The 19,096-nt window shown below is 36.6% G+C and overlaps 1 protein-coding gene across 1 annotated transcript; it reads right to left on the bottom strand.

Annotated features, from left to right (window-relative positions):
• LOC117291227 (CD63 antigen-like) lies at window positions 1-13,805 on the bottom strand. The gene is made up of 6 exons (XM_033772837.1): window positions 13,469-13,805; window positions 5,556-5,744; window positions 4,965-5,135; window positions 3,347-3,481; window positions 1,489-1,572; window positions 1-220 (listed from the first exon to the last, which is right to left on the bottom strand). The coding sequence occupies exons 1-6, from the start codon at window positions 13,532-13,534 to the stop codon at window positions 155-157; spliced, it is 711 nt and encodes a 236-aa protein (XP_033628728.1). The 5' UTR covers window positions 13,535-13,805; the 3' UTR covers window positions 1-154.
• Window positions 13,806-19,096: the final 5,291 nt, after the last annotated feature.

Here is a 19,096-nt window from a genome sequence, read left to right as displayed (position 1 = left end):
ATATGGATACGGAACTTAACTCGTCCTATGTCCTTGGATTATTCCCAAGTTAGGAAGAGTTTGGTGAAATCGACGGGTGCTTACAGTGGATTATCATTTACTGCATGTAATTGTATTAGCTCGATAGATTCATCTCAAGAGGCGGTTATCATCTTTAGACGACCTCGTATTCACTCTTGATTGCCCTCATGAGACAGCACGAACACACAACGCCAAAGATCTGTCAATTACAAGAATAGCATACCAGAAATTACACAGTGTTTAGTAATGAATGAAAGCACTTACAATACAACATAATATCAACAGTAATAATAATAATGAAGTCTTATAAACAGGCCTGCAGCTGTAACTTCACCAAAAAGGAGGAAATTACTCAATTTTAATGATTTTGTATAGTATTTTTTTCAATTTTGAATGGTAAAACTGAGATTAAAAAAAAGAAGGAAATCAGCTGATCCGAGGAAAAGTTGCATGCTTGTATAAAGCACAGAAATCCACCAGAGGTGCAAAAGGCGCTGTAACAAGAGGAAGAGTAAAATAAAAGGGAAAGACCAAAACAAGAGAATACAAATGCCTTTCACATGAGGTGTGTTTTGAGAGACTTTTTGCTGAGGTTGTAACATGTTTGCACAAAGAGCTAAGGTTGATTTTAACTGTGTATCAATCTTTATTGCTAAGCATGAAAGTGAATCTTAAAGACACTAGACTCTATTGGTAATTGTCAAAGACCAGTCTTCGCTCTTGGTGTATCTCAACATATGCACAAAATCACAAACCTGTGGAAATTTTAACTCAATTGGTCGTCGAAGTGGCGAGATAATAATGGAAGAAAAAACACCCTTGTCACACGAAATTATATGCTTCAGATGCTTGATTTTGGGACCTCAAAATCTAATTCTGAGGTCTTGAAAGCAAGTTCGTTGAAAATTACTTCTTTCTCGAAAACTATGTTACTTGAGAGGGAGCCATTTCTCACAATGTTTTATACTATCAACAGCTCTCCATCGCTTGTTTTTATGCTAACAATTTTTTTTTTATAGTAATTACCAATAGTGTCTATTGCCTTTAAGATGAATCTTACTATTTTGTGAAAATGAATCGTATAATGCGTGTTGTAACTTTTCAGGCCATTTGATCACAATTTTTTTAATGTTTCTAGGCAAAAACAGAAGGGAAATCAGAGTAAAGATGGAAGAAGACTACCATGCCTGATGACTGATAAACAAAACATACTGTATACATTTTTATCTTCCAGTACGCACCGGCCAGATGATAAGTATGGTTCTGCCTACTATGGGAGAACAGGTGTGTGTATCGGTAAATCACCCCATTGTCATCGTTAGTTGTAGTTTAAAGATTTACCCTTGGTTTTTGGAACTGTTTGACTGTTTTAATCCAATATAAATGTAGATAGACACATTATGGGACGCAGAAGCGCTATACTTTTCCGTATTCCACTCGCGCTTGTGTGATAACTTATAATATTACCTGAATAACAGCGACTGCGACAGCAATTCCAGCAATGAGGACAATGTTGTCAACCAGAAGTTTGTTCAAAAGGTCCACACAGCCCTGCGTTACAAAAAGAAATTTGTTTCTTTAATTATATTTATTTATTATCTTTTAATCAGGTTAAACCATTCATAAACTTTTGGTTTCCCACGGGGGCCCTGATCCTAATGAAAACATAAAGAAACAGATTTAATAAAAACGCCCCCTTAAAAAGGAGCAAATAGACAAACAAATATATAAGTTTTTTAAACATAAGATAGAAAGCTATTTTAAATTATAACTAGGCCCTATAGAAGCCTAAACAAAGTATATTTATATTTACATAAACAAAATCACAAAGTATTGACAGTTAGAATAAAAAGGCCAATTAAAAGGAGCAACAAACAAATATTTTATTAATTTAGAAAATTAGATAGAAAGCTATTTTAAAATATATCTATAGAAGCCTAAACATTAAAAGAAGCCTACACATATACATTTTGATAAAACAAATCACAAAATTAAAATAAAGTAAAAAAGAAAAACCAAAAACAAAACAACAGCAGACAATGAACCATTGTGTGCATAATCCTACCATTGTATTACAATGTATCAACGTGCGCGCGTGCACACACACAGTGTTAATGCACCGAGTGCATGATCACAGTGCTTTGATTTATTGAGACTCTTCTCACTAAACTTTTCCACATGATAATGCTTAGTGATATGAATTTCGCATGCTCACAAACAAGCACAAATTCATCTCTACTGCTATTTTGGTGTCAACATACACCTAGAATAACATGGTCCAAAAAGTAGGTGGGTTTATGCCTGTGTTTTGACTGCTATTTGGTGTCAACTTACACCTAAAAAAAACAAGGAGTTTGGCATAAAGACCAATCAAGCTACCTGATAAAATAGCAATCATAACAGTGGTTATAAATGCCTCACAGGCACTGGACACCTTTGGTATTGTCAAAGACCAGTATTCCCACTTGTATCCAAAATAATATGCCAAAAAATAACAAATCTGTGAAAATTTTGAAAATGAAAGTAAAAACACTGGTGTTGCACAAATTTATGTGCTTTCAGGCCTGTAGTCTTTTAATATTTGAGTGAGAAACTATCTCTTTCTAAAAAACTATGTTGCTTTAGAGGGAGCCGTTTCTCACAATGTGTTTAACTATCAACAGCTCTCAATTGCTCGTTACCAAGTGAGTTTTTCTGCAACCAATTATATTAAAAAATACCGAGTATAGAGTCGGTATACTTGGTAAAAAAGTCAGTTACTTGGAGAAATCATTTCAAATAATTTCTCCTGGCTGGATGACTGACAACTTTCATACTGTACATGTACTTGTTCAATCAGGGCCCAATTTCATAGCGCTGCTTAAAAATTTGCTTAAGCCTTATTGTATTTCACAGGTTAGCAGAAAAATTGGGCGGCCATATTGCGTATTTACCGTGGATTTGCATTGTGACGTCATTTATTTTTGTGCGGTAAGCACCAGAAGGTTAGCATGCCTTTTCGTGTGCTTACGGTTAGCAGCGCTATGAAATAGAAATCGCACAGTAAACGATCGCTAAGCAGCGCTATGAAATTGGGCCCAGGTGAGGTTTTGCAGCCCTATATGCTTTGTTTTTGATGAGGCAAGGGCACCAAGGAAATTTCTCCTTAGTAAAGAGCACCTTTATGAGGCAATTGTTAATTTCTACTGGAGCATTTCAATGACACCAGGGTAATGACCAGGGGGCATGGAGGCAATCGCCTTTGTTATCTCCGTGAGGCATCAGGGTTTGCGGTGTTCAGTGCCTTTTATGTACATGAACATTTTACATTGACACAATACCCTACCTCTGTGTTGATGTCAGCGGTTTTAAATGCTGTGCCGCAACCAGCGGTTTCTGTTTTGCAGCAGGAATCAGGGACATTTCCAGTCGATAGAATAGATGCCCAGTCGGTGTAGTTGTTGGTTCCACAGCACTTGAGCTAGAGGTTGAAAATTCAATATGTTCACATTGTTAACATATTCACAAAAGTATAACAAACAAGCCATATTATGTTTAGACACAAAAAAATCCCCCAAAAAAGAAAGAAAACAGATCTTTGTTTACATAGTGATATAATTATTATAATCAACTGAAATCATAGAGATCTTATTTTATAACCACCAGATTATTTAGTAAACTCTCAATATCCAAACATAATAATACAGAAACTATTATATAAATATTAAGAGTTTGTTCATTTGAATTAAAAAACAACAACAAGGCTGAACCCATTCAAATTTACAAAGTTAAGAAACTAGAAATTATCAATAATGGGTAAAAGCATAGGCCTACAATGTACATCAAATATACACACACAAAAGCATAGTTAAGAAAATAGAAATTAACAACTCATATGTAAGCATACATCAAATACACACACAAAAGTATGCTTCAGAAAATATAAATTAAAAATAATGGGTAAAAGCACATCAAATACACACAAAAGCTGGTTAAGAAAACAGAAATGATCAATAAATGGGTAAATACATACAATCAAATACACACACACAAAAGCATGGTTAAGAAAATAGAAATGATCAATAAACGGGAAAAAGCATACATCAAATATACACACACAATAGCATGGTTAAGAAATATATAAATTAAAAACAAAGGGTAAAAGCATACATCAATACACAAACAAAAGTATAGTGGCAAACTTGCATTATATACAACAAAAATATTTTGTAAATGATTTTTTTTTTTTAACTGAGAAAACACTCTTATCAAAGTTAAACTAGTGACAGTAGCTGATATGCGCCTGAATCATGAACAGACCCCTTGCTGTGACGTCACACGCTCAAAAAGTGCCCTTACTGATGGGGCCATAAACGCCCTCATTGGGTTCAAAGGAGGCGACTGAAGCTGTTCTTGCCGTGTAAAAAAAATGCGCATGAGCTCAGACCCATTTAGCATTTCACATTATGCAAGGGTTCTATTGAAAAAATTTCCCAGACACCTGATAATAATTATACCATCATTCTGGCTAGCGAGGGCAGCAGTATTTTCTGAAATGTCACACACTCAGGAATTGTTCGGGCAACATTGTTCAGGCAACATTTTCAAGCAAGGAGATAACAAAAATGCACTGTATGCAAAAGGAACAGTCACTTTGGCAACACATGAGAAATTCTCCACGCTGTGTCACTCACTATCCGCAGAAAAATAATGAGAAAACTGAAATTTAAATGATTCATTTCCTTATTTATCCATTACGCCAGCATGAAAATCATTACCTCGGATGGCAAAAGTATTAAAATACAAAGAATACACAATAAATATGAATAAGATAATAAAATAAACCACTAAATAAGAACGAATATAATTAACATATTGAAGATTGCCCGGAGTTGCCTGTAAATTGCCTCAAGTGACATGGCCTTGAAAAGCTTTTAGAGTAAACATTCATAGATTGTACTTACTTCTTCTTGCATTTTGTCAAAGACGTTCTTTGTGTTATTATTGCTGATATACTTGGGCATGAGATCTTCCATGTTCTTGCGCACAGCGTCTTCAATGTCATCCCGGAGAACGTAGCCAGCAATACCGCCTCCAAGCTCCAACAGTAGGATTACCACAATGATGAAGGCATACTGGAAACAAACCAAAAAACAAAAGCATTAACAGTAAAAAATAATAAGAGACATTTATATAGCGTACACAAGGTACCACAGCGCTTTACAAGAAACTATACAATAAGCAACTAAATAATGGCACTGATAATGGGAAAACAGTCAAAGCAATCAATCCTTGAACAGGAAAGTTTTGAGATGCTGCGGAACGAATTAGATGAGGGAGACGGTTCCAAAGACGCTGAGCATGTGCGTAAAAAGCACAATCCTCAGCAGCGGAACTTGATGTACAAAAGTGACCATGGAAGGTATAGCACTCTTAAAATTAATGTCAAAGAAAACTTTTAGGGCTAATAAGTACACCAGCTTTCAAAGAATAAAGCGTTTTTAATGTCATTTTACTGAAAAAAATTGAATGTTTAATATCTGATGACGACTTACAGTACAGATCATGCAGTAGTTTTCCTTGATGGCTCCACAGCAGCCCAAGAATCCTGTCATAAGGATGAACACACCGATGATGATGAGTACAATGGGAATAGCGTTTCCCATGCTTCCTGTGAAGTCCACATACTCACTGTACTGAGTCAGTACCAATGCTCCACCGATAATGACTACTAAACCACACACCTATGTATACAGAAGAGAATAAAAAAACAGAGTTGTAGCTTACTATAATATCATAACATGTTCATTAAATGTTCAATTGAATGGGTAAACAGTTCATGAACTTGGTTCAAAAACTCCTGTGATGAACATTTTAGGAACTATTGATGAATAATCATGGACTGACCATGAAGTTCATAAAAGTCCACCAAATGTTCATTAATTGAATGGTGAACCGTGAACTTGGTTCATGAACTGCTGTGATGAACATTTTATGAACTGTTGATGAATGTTCCTCAACTGATTATGAATGTTCTTGAAAGTTCATAAAGTCATTAACTTCATCTCGCCTGGGTAACGTTACTAACATTACTAAAGCAAATTGTTGGCATTCAGTTTCCATTTGATTTTTCTCTACTTAAAGGCCTAGTGTGCATTTGTTAATTAAATATCCCGCTGTAAAGATAAAATGTTGCTGTCATTTTAATGAACAAAACCCATCCTTATTGTTAAAATGCATGCATTGGAGTAGAAATCAAGAGATCAAAATAAGTACCTAGGGACAGAACTTATCGCAATACTACATTTAAAAAACATTAGACATAATTTTGTTTAATTAACTCTTGTTACCAAATTGTGACCACTGTTGACCGGTGAAACATTGATTAGTTCTTCAGTTTACCGTTTAGAAATATGTGACAACTAATTACTTTATGGATTTCTTTTGTGTTTGTTATCTTGGTGGAATTAAGTGTCTTTGGGGCTCAAGCAGGGTATACATGTACAAAGCACCTGGACTGGCTTATTCTACTGAGAAACGCTTTGTAGATACTATTGGTTATTATTCAAAATAATTATCAGCAGAAAACCTTACTTGGTAATAAGTAATGGGGAGCTGTTGATGGTATAAAACATTGTGAGAAACGGCTCCCTCTGGCTGGAAAACTACGTTACTTCAGAGCCTCTGAAGTAACGTTGTTGTTCGAGATAAAGGTATTTTCCCACAAATTTGATTTTGAGACCTCATGGCTGGCTGGCTGACAGTGACAGAAATATCTACCAGGATATTCCATTGTTTGGTGTTTCAAGCATGCTACGCTTCATTTCACACATACTATGAGACACAAAGTATTGGATGATATGCCAATTGTAATTTATTGGGGGTGGGGGGTATTGTGCAATCCCTGGTTTCAGACCTGTTTGTCCTGTTGTGTACAAATTTGGCATACAAGAGTAAGGACAGGCTCCACACTTGTTTATCTTAGTGTTCTATTTAAAGGAACACGTTGCCTTGGATCGGACCAGCTGGTCTATAAAAAGCATTTTGTAACCGTTTGTTATAAAATGCATATGGTTAGAAAGATGTTTTAAAAGTATATACAATGATCCACACAACATTGCCTCGAAATTGCGTGGTTTTCCTTTTACTTTGAGAATTAGCACGGTCTGCCTATTATGGGAGTCAAAAATTTGACTCCCATAAATGGCCGACCGTTTTAGTTGACGATGTAAAAGGATAACCGCACAATTTCGAGGCATGGTTGTGTGGATCATTGTATTCTACTTTTACATCTTTCCACCCATATGCATTTCAAAGACCAACTCGACCAATCCAAGGCAACGGTTCCTTTAATATGGGAGGTTGGTCTGAGCTGAGCATTCTAAAATTCCAGCATAGATTCTGCAAATCTAACTCTATTTTTTCACACGAAATTATCAAATCTTTGAGCTAATTATGAGAAACTCTGATGTTATTCCTTTGTCAGGTCAACGGTTATATTTCAAAGGAAACAATAGGCCTACTCAAGAAGCTTAAAAGCGTTCTGATCTCCAAAAAAATACCATGAATTTTTGGGCATCAGCTCCCCATTGCTCGATACCAAGTAATTTTTTATGCTACAAGTCACCTTTAGGGTGTCAGGGTATAGTGCGACTAAAATCTAAACTGGGGCTTATATACAGGTTTTAGCTACGTGCATACAGCATACAGAAAAGAAAGTGTTATTAGCCAATCTTCCTGTCTTGTGACCGAGAGTCACATAATGTAACAATTTGTGTGAAACCATTCCGCTTGTCTTTTCCTGATCACAGTCATGTGACCAGGAACTTTGATTCGGATTGTGGCCTGCATGTTTACAAATCAAATGGATATTGTTCATACATGGTACTGGCATTATTGTTAAAGGCAGTGGACACTATTGGTAATTACTCAAAATAATTATTGGCATAAAACCTTTCTTGGTGACGAGTAATGGGGAGAGTTTGATGGTATAAAACTTTGTGAGAAACAACTCCCTCTTAAGTGCCATAGTTTTCGAGAAAGACGTAATTTTCCACAAATTTGATTTCGAGACCTCAGATTTAGAACTTGAAGTCTCGAAATCAACCATCTAAACGCACACAACTTCGTGTGACAAGGGTGTTTTTTTCATTCATTATTATCTTGCAAGTTCGTTACCCGATTGAGCTCAAATTTTCACAGGCTTGTTATTTTATGCTTACGTTGATCTACACCAACTGTGAAGGCTAGTCTTTGACAATTACCAACAGTGTCCACTGCCTTTAAGTACTGTACTCAGCAAACAGCCTTCAAAGTTGAGTCATATCAAGATAGCTTTTAATCCTTCACTCTTTGTGGGTTTAACTATGGTTTAACATTGCAGTATGTGCACAAAATAATGTCATGCCTTAGAATTTAGGGCTAAATCTCAAGGATAAACACAGGTTTTATCAGATAAGGTGTTTTTCCTGATCCATGGCATGAATAAACGGCTGTACCAGTTGCCCTTTGGCATTCCTTTGTTGGCTTGATATCGAAACATGGAAATCAATGAATCATATAAGTTATTGAAAGATATTTACATCAGTTTGTTCCTTTGTAGAGTAGCGCCATGAGCGCCGCTTGCGGCGTATACCGGCGCTTTATTAAGTGTCCATTATTTTTATTATTATTATTAAAAGAAAATTCTACTTTAAAACATTTTAAATTTGAACCCGGTTCATACTTCCTACTGATGTCACATATCCGTTGAAATGTGTTCAACTTTTGCGAAACATTCGCAGCGAAAACAGGACTGTGACGTCAAAATTAGCTTGGCATTCGCAGGAAGTATAAAGTCTCATCCGGGCTTTTTACTTCTTTTGAGCTTGCCCCTTATTAATGATGTGTCCCTTTATTGGTTGATATTTTTGGAAATCAGGTTGACTCAGTTGTTTCTGTCCCTGCCTTTGCAGTTAAAATCTAATTTCAAAGTTTACAGTCCCTAGTGAGATTGTGTGGGTTTCGCCATTGTTTTTTTTTTATCCGACTCTTACACTGTACATTTCTTGCTTTCTATTTGATCCTCATACTGGCTCTAATTTGCATCCAAAAAGGTATTACATAAATAAAACAAATAATGCATAAACATTAAAATTATTTAGACCCAAAGGAAGAACACTTCCTCGTTGCTTGCTGATGTTAACGAGGCAGCCTTTCTTCTTTTCATTAATTCATTTGAAGGTGGACAGGGTAATACTGCAAACAGTGACACATGATCCACATTTTTCCCCAATCTTGGAACTTGTGCACACGGTGAATAAATTAAACCCCGCTGCAGGCTGCCTTACTGTGCCATGGTGGCCTATTCATCATTTCCATAATTAAACAAACTTGAACGGCCCCTCGGCTACCTGGCACCATGCTCCAAGAATGCAAATATGAACGATTTTGGAAAGACGAACATAATTGATCTCGAACACGCTACAGCATTTCCATGTCAACGCCTTTGGTATTTTTCAATGGAAATTTGACTATGGGTCAGTTGTTGTCGCAGTGAACAGTTGAGTTATTCATGAAAAACATACTGGTATTTAAACCATTGTGCTGATGATTGAATAATGCAGGCGCTCTTTAAAACGACACTAAATGTCAAAACATATTGAATGACATGTACATGTATTCTTTTGAAGGCACTCACTGGACACGTTTGGTTATTGTTAAAACCCAGTTTTCTTACTTCATGTTTTACTTTATCCCAACATATGCATAAAATTACAATTCTGTGAAAAGTTTTGCTCGATTTTTCATCGAAATTGCAAGAGAATAATGAAACCCGTGTTGCACAAATTTGTGTGCTTTCAGATGCCTAATAAAAGGCTCCAGGCCTTAAAGCCATTGGACACTTTCGGTACAGAACAAAAAAAAAGTTCACAGATTTACAAATAATTTACAGGGTTTACAGAAGGTAATAATGAAAGACTTCTCTTGAAATATTATTCCATGAAATGCTTTACTTTTTGAGAAAACATTAAAACAATATCAATTCTCGATAGCGAGAATTACGGATTTATTTTAAACACACGTCATGACACGGCAAAACGTGCGGAAACCGACTACGATGACCGAGTGAGCCTAAATTTTCACAGGTTTCTTATTTTATGTATAAGTTGTGATACACGAAGTGTGGGACTTAGACAATACTGTTTACCGAAAGTGTCCAATGGCTTTAAGTCTTTAAATATTTGAGCGAGAAATTACCTTTCTCATAAACTACATTACTTTGGAGGGAGCTGTTTTTCACAATTTTGTAGACTATTAACAGCTCTCAATTGCTCATTACCAATTAAGTTTTGATGCTAACAATTATTTCGAGTAATAACCAATGTGTCCAGTGCCTTTAATATGTTACAAGCATGTCAAAACATATTTTATGTGTTCTATTTTAATAATATTTAACCATACAGCCTAGGCTAGCATGTGGCCTACTTCCTCCGAATTAGTTAAAGATGCTATGTCAGATTTTTGGCCGATTTGACCCAAAGATTTTGATTTGAAATTCAATAGGTATTTTGATGGGGGTCGATAAAGTTATAAGCTTCCATTTGAGCCATTGCTTGAAAAAGTCTGCCAATTATTAGTAGCAGTGAAATAAAAGACTCAAAATTAGTTTTTGTCGGGATCCCGACAATATATCACGTGACCAATTTTTATGTGTTTTATAGGAAACGTTTCAAATTGTTGTCATGGTTCCTGACCATTTAAAGTAAAAGTTAAACTTGTTTTCGTAAGAGTGGGTGATTCTCTTTGAAATACCAATCACTCAAAAAAATCAATTTTTTAACGTTTGGGGCCAAAAATCTGACATAACATCTTTAAGTCACCATGTCCACACCAAACTGTGTTGCCTTGGACACGATTAGTATGATAGATCTTGTGATAAACTCGTGTTATCTGGGCCTACTGAACCCAGTCCGTTGTAGTAATCATTCACTTAAGCAATTGAATATAGAAATATTTCGGACTGTAAAGGTTTGAATAAAGCAGTACAACTACAAGTAATGTAAACATCAAAAGCAACCAATCTGTTGTGATTATTTTTAGTGTACGTACAACACTAGAGGTGTTAGCAAATTAGCAACAAGTCTACAACCTTGAGTGATAGTGGTCAATGAAAGCATTCACACTTTATAATACCCACATTGTACATGAAACAACAAACCTGTGAATATTAGGCTAAATTGGTCTATGAAATCATATCGTGAGAAAAAAAAGGGAAAGTCTGTATGTTTTCGCTGTTTTTTTAGAAGGTCCAGATTGGGTCTCAAGTTCAAGGGAAGGTACACGTCTGGTAAAACAGTCAAAGACCAGACTTCTCACTTGGTGTATCCCATCATATCCATAAAATAACAAGCCTGTGAAAATTTGGGCTCAATTGGTCATAGGAGTTGCAAGGAAATGATGAAAGAAAAAACCCCTTGTTGGGCGAATTTGTGTGCTTTCAGATAAGAATAAAAGACTTCTAACTGGAAGTCTTTTATTATTTTAATGATAAATTACATCTTTCTCAAAAACTAAGTTACTTCAGAGGGAGTCACAATGTTTTATACTATCAACAGCTCTCCAAGCTCGGTACCAAGTCAGTTTTTAAGTTGTTTTGAGTAACTACCAAACATGTACCTTCCCTTTAAACCATTCCAATTTACAAGTAAATTGTTTAAATATGCCTAGTATGTTAATTTCAAGAAAAATTTAATGACTACCCTCATTTTGGGCCAAATTAAAAACTGGTTAAAAAACATCATGGAAAAACAGCTATTGAACAGGAACGTTGTACTGTAATATCAACAGAAACCATTTTGTCTTATCAATGGAGTTCAAACACAAAGACTACAAACTTTCCAGCAATAACTATTAATGCACTTCCTTGAAAATCAAAAATATATATATCATGTCTACACCAGATTTAAATTCAATGGTTATTTGCAACGCATCCACGACTGCAGTGTAGGCATTTGAAATACTTTTTTCGGATATCACTTCTATACAATAATGATTGTATTGATTTCTGTAAAGCTTCCAACATTTGAAAGCATTGTTACAAATTCAATAGACACTCAATATTTAGCCTGCTTGATATATTTTCGACAAATGAGAGATACAAAATGATGTTGAAATACAGCCCAATTATTGATTTTCAACCATGGCATAGGCCTGTATTCACAAATAGTACATTTTTAACACATTAGCTGTATGCTAAATTTTGGTGGATGCTGGCTGATCAAGAAAAATATACCAATTGTCACTATCTAGATCAGCAGCATGCACCGTATTTTATAGCTCTAATAATGCGCCAGTACGCCGTAGGTTCAAGCCCCGCTCCTTGGTGTGTCCCCTCTTACTTACATTGACTGACTAAAAACAAATTTAAGTGACAACATGGGTAAACAAAAATTGTAAATAGGACTAAAGCCCGGTTCATACTTCCTGCGAATGCGAATGTGATACGACTGTTGATGTCACAAATTCACAACGAATAATTCGCAGCAGTTCAACTCCGTTCAACTCACTTGCGAATATCGGTGCAAAAGGAGGGTTGTGACGTCCAATTCACCCCAATTTCGCTTCGCATTCACGGGAAGCATGCTTCTGAAAATGTCCTCCTATGCACAAGAGACTATCTCAGGAGTAGACTTTATCCTATAGGTATCTAATGCGGGCGACAGGCTCTAAAATGGACCCCACTTAAGACAACTTCAAGATTTCTAAAAACAAATTCAAAGTTGAATTTGTTATGAAATAAAATAGTACATGTACCTCATCTAAATATTGAGTGGCAGGATACAGTAGGTTTTACAATACTTTATCATAGGACCTCAAAACTTGTGCCCCTCCCCCTTTCATGAAAATCTGGGATCCGCCATTATTTTCTCAGCACACTTGTACACCCGCCCCCCCCCCCCCCACACACACAAAAAACATTAAAAAAATACACATGTAAAATTAAACTGTTGTGCTTTTGTTTGCTTGTTTGTTGGACGGTTTGTTTTAATACAGAGTCAGCATCTAGTAGAGAAAACTTGCTTTATTTTTTGTACTTTGAAACAATTACTGAAATTCCTGCAATATTTCTACTTCAATAAACTCAATAATGCTGTATCCTCCATAATCCTGGTGTCATGTGATAGATATAGTTTACTCTTTCAAAAACAATGTCTTTGTAAATGATTCGAAAACGGCGATAAATACATCATGACAAATAATAATATGGAGCTCAAGATAGCTGAATAAAGAAGATACACAGTCAAAAATTCTTTCTCAAAACAAGTTCTAAAACGACAGGTACGGGCTGGTTGCTTGCGCACAGATTGGCCCAACCCAATACAAGTTTGTATGACAGGTTTTATGTTAAGTAGGATGGGCTGGGGAAAAGTGACCGTGGGGAGTTGTCACATATTTCACAATCTGTTCCGACTATAAACATACTTACAAAAAAGATAAAATTGAAGAAGAACATCAAGTACTTGATGACTTTTGAGCCTCCTTCGGCTGCCATGTTGAGATTGTTGGTTGGTTTCTTTTAGGGAGAATTTTCACCAATTACCTGGCGTCCACACACAAGCAATGCGTTCTTCAAATGGCTCTACGCACACGTAGTTTTCAATGTAAACTGCAATGCATTGTACGTATATACATGCACATAATACACGTACGTGTAAATCCGCGACCCGTTCACACACACAGGTGTTTCTAAAATTAACTGCAAAAGCTAGTATCAATCCGCAACTATTTGTCTTAAAATTTTCAGAGAAAAGGTGACGCTAAGGTACATAAATAACAACTAGTGAATTACACTGAGAGAGAAACAAACTGAAAGCATTCAGAGAATTCAAGTTTACTTCCGAATATAAAGATGAGGAAATGGGGAACTACTTTCGGGTACAGATTAATATGCACGTGACTCTTATGCATTATGCAGTTCTGGTTTAACAAACAGTCTTGGTGTGCATATTATTTTAAATTGTGTTGACTTCATCATTGTGTGGTAGAATGACCACGAGACTCTGCGTCAACCCCAGGCAGTTTTATATTGTGAAATGTTATTTTAGGAGTCATGTCTTTATCTTTATATTCCGTGAGCCTGTTTTGCTTATTGACCTAAATATACTGCCTAAATAAGTATATTCCCAATATTATACTAAGAGCCCCTTGAAACCATGGCAACCTCGCATCTCGCTTTGCGCTGATCAAATACTGATCGATTGAAAAACAAAAAATACATAGTAAGAAGAGCGTACACGCCTAAGGAGATTTTAAACATGAGCAAAGTACAAGTTTGTTTTGTCTCTTCGTGAATACAGTACACACATTTGCATCTGCCCGCAAGAAAACAGATGGCTCCTATTTGATCGTCAGTTTGCCTGGGTTTATCCATTAGGCTACTATACGCGGGTTATACAAAAAAACAATATTTCGCTGGTTTGTTTTTTTATTCTGAAAACAAAAAAAATCATTTTTTAAGTGGTGTTTGAAGCTTTGCATGCGTTTGAAAATTAAATAAGATAAGATAGTAAACTAGTAAATATGCGGGTATATAACCATGTGTACAAAATCTCGTTTATCTTGAAGACTAGCAGTGTGCGCAGTTCGAAACGTCGAGACCATAGACGGCTCTCCAGGGGCCACCACTCATCAAAAAGATATTTTACTCCATGGTTGTGTACCCGCAAGTTTACTATTTATAATTAATTCTTATCTTAAAGCCATTATACACCTTCGTGTATCACAACTTATATATAAAATAGCAAACCTGTGAAAATTTAGGCTCAATCGGTCAGCGCAGTCGGGAGAAAATAACGGGAAAACCCACCCTTGTTTCCGCACATTTCGCCGTGTCATGACATGTGTTTAACATAAATCCGTAATTCTCGCTATCGAGAATTGATATTTTCTCAAAAAGTAAAGCATTTCATGGAATAATATTTCAAGAGAAGTCTTTCACCATTACCTTCTGTAAACCCTGTAAATTATTTGTAATCTGTGGACTTTTCTTTTTCTGTACCGAAAGTGTATTTACAAAACAAAAAGGTCCACTAATACGTGTTTGACTATTGAATTTCTTCCCTCGACCCTAACAAAATATTTACTTCCGTTTTGAGTTGTTCTGCACTTCGGTACTCAATATGAAAAGGGATTTTAAAGGCACTGACCTTTTGTAATTGTCAAAGGACAGTATTCTCACTTCGGACCAAAAATGCATAAAATAACAGAACTGTGTGATCATTGATAAGTAAGTTCTTATGCTAAAGCAGTACTACGATATTTTCCCCACAACCTATTCTTAAAGGCACTGGACACATTTGGCAATTGTCAAATACCATTCTCCATTGGTGTATCTCAACATAATATGCATAAAACTAAATTAACAAACCTGTAGAAATTTGGGCTCAATTGGTCATCGAAGTTGAAAGAGAATAGTAAAAATGAAAAAAAAAACGCATTTGTTGCACAACTTTGTGTGCTTTCATGTGCAAATAAAACGCTTCCATCCAAAGTATTTTATTATTTGAGTGAGAAATTACTCTTTCTCAAGAGTCAAGGGTTCCATTTCTCACAATGTTTTTAACTATCAACAGCTCCCCATTGCTCATTACCAAGTCAGTTTCTATGCTAACAAATATTTTGAGTAATTACAAGTGCCTATGGCCTTTAATAATCTACGCCTATCCCCATTCTCATGATTGAGTAACCAGCTTCAAAATAATGACTCCCCGCGCCCTCCGCTTCAAATAAAAATTAACAGTATACGTGACAAGAGATTGACAGATGTAATAATACTAACCTGGTCTTGACCCTCAGTGGTGCTTTATAACACCACACAATACCACAATAGGCGAGTTCAGGCTAGGCATGCTGCAACAGCTGTATTACGTTCTAAAAGTGGCGACACATGCGCTCGTTTGTTTTAGTCACCAAATCAAATTTACAAACAGATTGACACAAATGCCTCTCTCGGTGGACTAAACCATACGACAGAAGGACACTGGAATAATGATGCTATCATAATTTGTCTGTTTTCTATTTATGTTCGGGGGAAACAGATCAATAATTATGCTCATTATTTGTATAAGCTGTTTCTAATGCCATGTGAAAATAAATATATTTAATCAATATCAGACAACCATGTTCCTTCCTCATGGGTTTAAATTTAAACCATTGACATGAAAACATAATCCACCTCAACAAAACATGATTGCGAAATCAAATGCACTTTTTAATAGTTGCTTTGAAGAAAAGCAAGCAATAGGAATATTCGAACTTATTTTCTCCGAAGTTTATAATTTGTTTAGCTTCAAAGCTATGCAAGCACAGCATACCCCAACATGCAGGCCTTCATTTTAATAAATCCGAGGAGAGCTGTAAATCGCTCTCCTTAATTCAAGAAAATGAATTAAGGAGAGCGTTTTGCTCTCGCTAACAAAACCCAAGTTTAATGAACACGTACTCAAGAAAATGAACACAAAGTTCACCAGTTGTTTAACTTTTTCTTACTCAATTTAATGAGTTTACTTTAATCATGAAACAACTTTTTTGCAATCAAAATGAATGTTTCGATACATTAAATAGACCCCACCACAATTATGTATATCCCCCAGGCACCCCCCCCCCCCTAAAAATAAAAAGTTTGGTTATCCGCTGTTAATGTTGCCACCCTTTGAGAAAAAAAAGAATAGGCCTAAGTAAAAATATGGCAGAGAATGAAATTGTCTGAACTTTTATAGTAATTATCTTTTGTGAATTTGCCTAAAGATAACAGAAAAACTGTCCAAAAAAAAGTGTGTCCGCTATTTTTCAATTAATTTGTTATTTCTTGGGGCTTGTTTAATACTGTAGTTGTCTGTAGCTCTCTCCAGAGCAAAGAAACATTCTTGTCTGTGGCTGTGCACATCGGCACCGTAGTGTGTACATGTACGTCAGCGTAATCCGTATTGGTATTATGAAGCGGGGTGGGGAACCACCGACTGCTGCCGATCGTCGATCGCGCCACAAAACGACCGCGACTGATTAGCCTGCCTTGGCACGGCCAGCTTCACATACATGTACTGCACACAGGGCCGACCACGGACCATACTTTTGTACACTTGTATTGGACATGCAGTTAATAATTATTATACACAGTGCAAACTTATCCATATGCATGAGCTACAACACCATGTGTGCTTGTGATTGGTCTGGAATAATATCTGCATACAATGGGTAGTACAGGGATCTTCCATATGCATCAGTGCGCGATATGTGACTTGTGATTGGACCGGCGTTGCAAGCGCCAAGAATGAAGGACGCGCGCTGGCAGTAGTTGTTGCAATGTCGCTATTTAAAATGTACGAGGGGTTTGAGGGCTGGGCTCGAGAGCTGGGCGGGCGGGACTTCAATTGGAGCCAAAAATATCCTTTGGGTTGGGGGGGGGGGGGTGCATACAATTACTTGCGGGTGCGTTCGATTAGCTTTCCCGGGTCGACCCAGGTCTGACCATCCCCAGTGCGTTCGATTAGCTTTGACGTCAAAGCTGTGTGGGCCCGAGTGAGACCCAAGTTCATGACGTCACGGCGAAAACTTTCTCAATGGCCATCATTTTGTGTGTAATTCAGCACATTTTCGCCATTAAAACAGCGTTTTTGTGAGCAACAAGTATTTATTATTCGAAGCAGTGTACCCTTTTAGTTTTATCACTGTGGGGTTGTTAAAGTGTTTAAAGTTGCAGGTATATCTTGAGAATAATTATTTGACGATGTTTTCATGAATCCACGAAAAGTATCGGACGAAATGCACAAAATGGGAGTAGTTCCGGTCGGCTGTCCCTTGGCGTTCTATCTAGCTCATGTCTTGGGCTTGTCCCCCAAATTCTTTTGTCCTGCTTGATTTTGTCGATATATGTCCGACAAACCTTACACCAAATTTTGGTTACCATGACACGGTCATTTATTGGTGCCGTCTCGTAACCATAACTTTCCAAATTCCACCTCAAGAATGTTGATAATTGAACACTTGACAGCTTGATGTCATAATCCAGCATAAGCAAACAAAATTTTCACGTCGAGCAGCATGGGGCTCTTAATTTACTGTGCATGATCCCAATTCCTTTCAAATGTTTTTACTCCAAAATGCGTTTGTCCAGCCAGGTGGCCGGAGATTCCCCCCCCCCCCTTTACGGCATACTTTTATCATGACAAAATACTTAACCAATCACGAGCGTGTATTTGCGGTACCACACTTCAGTGTAACAGCCTGTCCACGTACCAGTGTGGAATTCTATAGGCCCCACACAGATACGTCTGTGTGACCGGCTGCGGTAAACATCAAGCACGTGCGCGCAAAACACAACCAGTGTGGAATCGTTCACATTCGTCTGTTTGACCGGCTGCGGTAAACATCAAGCACGCACACACGCAAACACAGTCAAAGCAGACTATAATAGGACTCGTTTGCCACTGCCAACTCGCAACATTCAAGTGGCAGCAGGCTTATAAACTCCGAGATTCAAGCGGCTTATTTTAATCAACAATTAGGGTATTGAAAAAACATGCTCTTGTTAAATTTGTAAGGAGCGCTTTTTTTTGCTCTCCTTGGAAAACATTAAGGAGCGCGGAGGAGCGCGAGCGCGATCGCGCTCCTTTAAAATTATGGTCTGAACATGGACAATATTTTGTTCAAGTTGGAATTTAGATTAAACTCATAAATTAAACTCATTATATGACACTTTTAACCGGCTTCACTCCATTGCAAAGCATGAAAACAACACTACATTTCAGGGACATTGGGATAAATTAGTATGTTATGTTTTGTTTTTTGGATTTACTGCGCCTTGAACACCCAGCAGGGTGGGTATGTGCGCATTACAATTCTTATTCTTATTCTGATTCTGATTCTGATTCTGATTCTGATTCTGATTCTGATTCTTATTCTTATTCTTATTCTTATTCTTATTCTTATTCTTATTCTTATTCTTATTCTTATTCTTATTCTTATTCTTATTCTTATTCTTATTCTTATTCTTATTCTTATTCTTATTCTTATTCTTATTCTTATTCTTATTCTTATTCTTATTCTTATTCTTATT

This window comes from Asterias rubens, chromosome 6, assembly GCF_902459465.1.
Source record: "Asterias rubens chromosome 6, eAstRub1.3, whole genome shotgun sequence".
NCBI lineage: Eukaryota > Metazoa > Echinodermata > Asteroidea > Forcipulatida > Asteriidae > Asterias > Asterias rubens.
Note: the sequence above shows the minus strand (reverse complement) of the source record. Positions and strands in the feature narration are given on the sequence as shown.

What these genes read in the sequence shown, in the direction of transcription:
- LOC117291227 (XM_033772837.1), bottom strand. Translation starts at nt 13,534, where the DNA reads ATGGCAGCCGAAGGAGGCTCAAAAGTCATCAAGTACTTGATGTTCTTC. An exon ending in TCTTCAATTTTATCTTTTTT is followed by an intron (nt 5,745 to 13,468) that starts GTAAGTATGTTT and finishes CTGTATACATAG; the next exon opens with GTGTGTGGTTTAGTAGTCAT. An exon ending in ACTACTGCATGATCTGTACT is followed by an intron (nt 5,136 to 5,555) that starts GTAAGTCGTCAT and finishes GTTTGTTTCCAG; the next exon opens with TATGCCTTCATCATTGTGGT.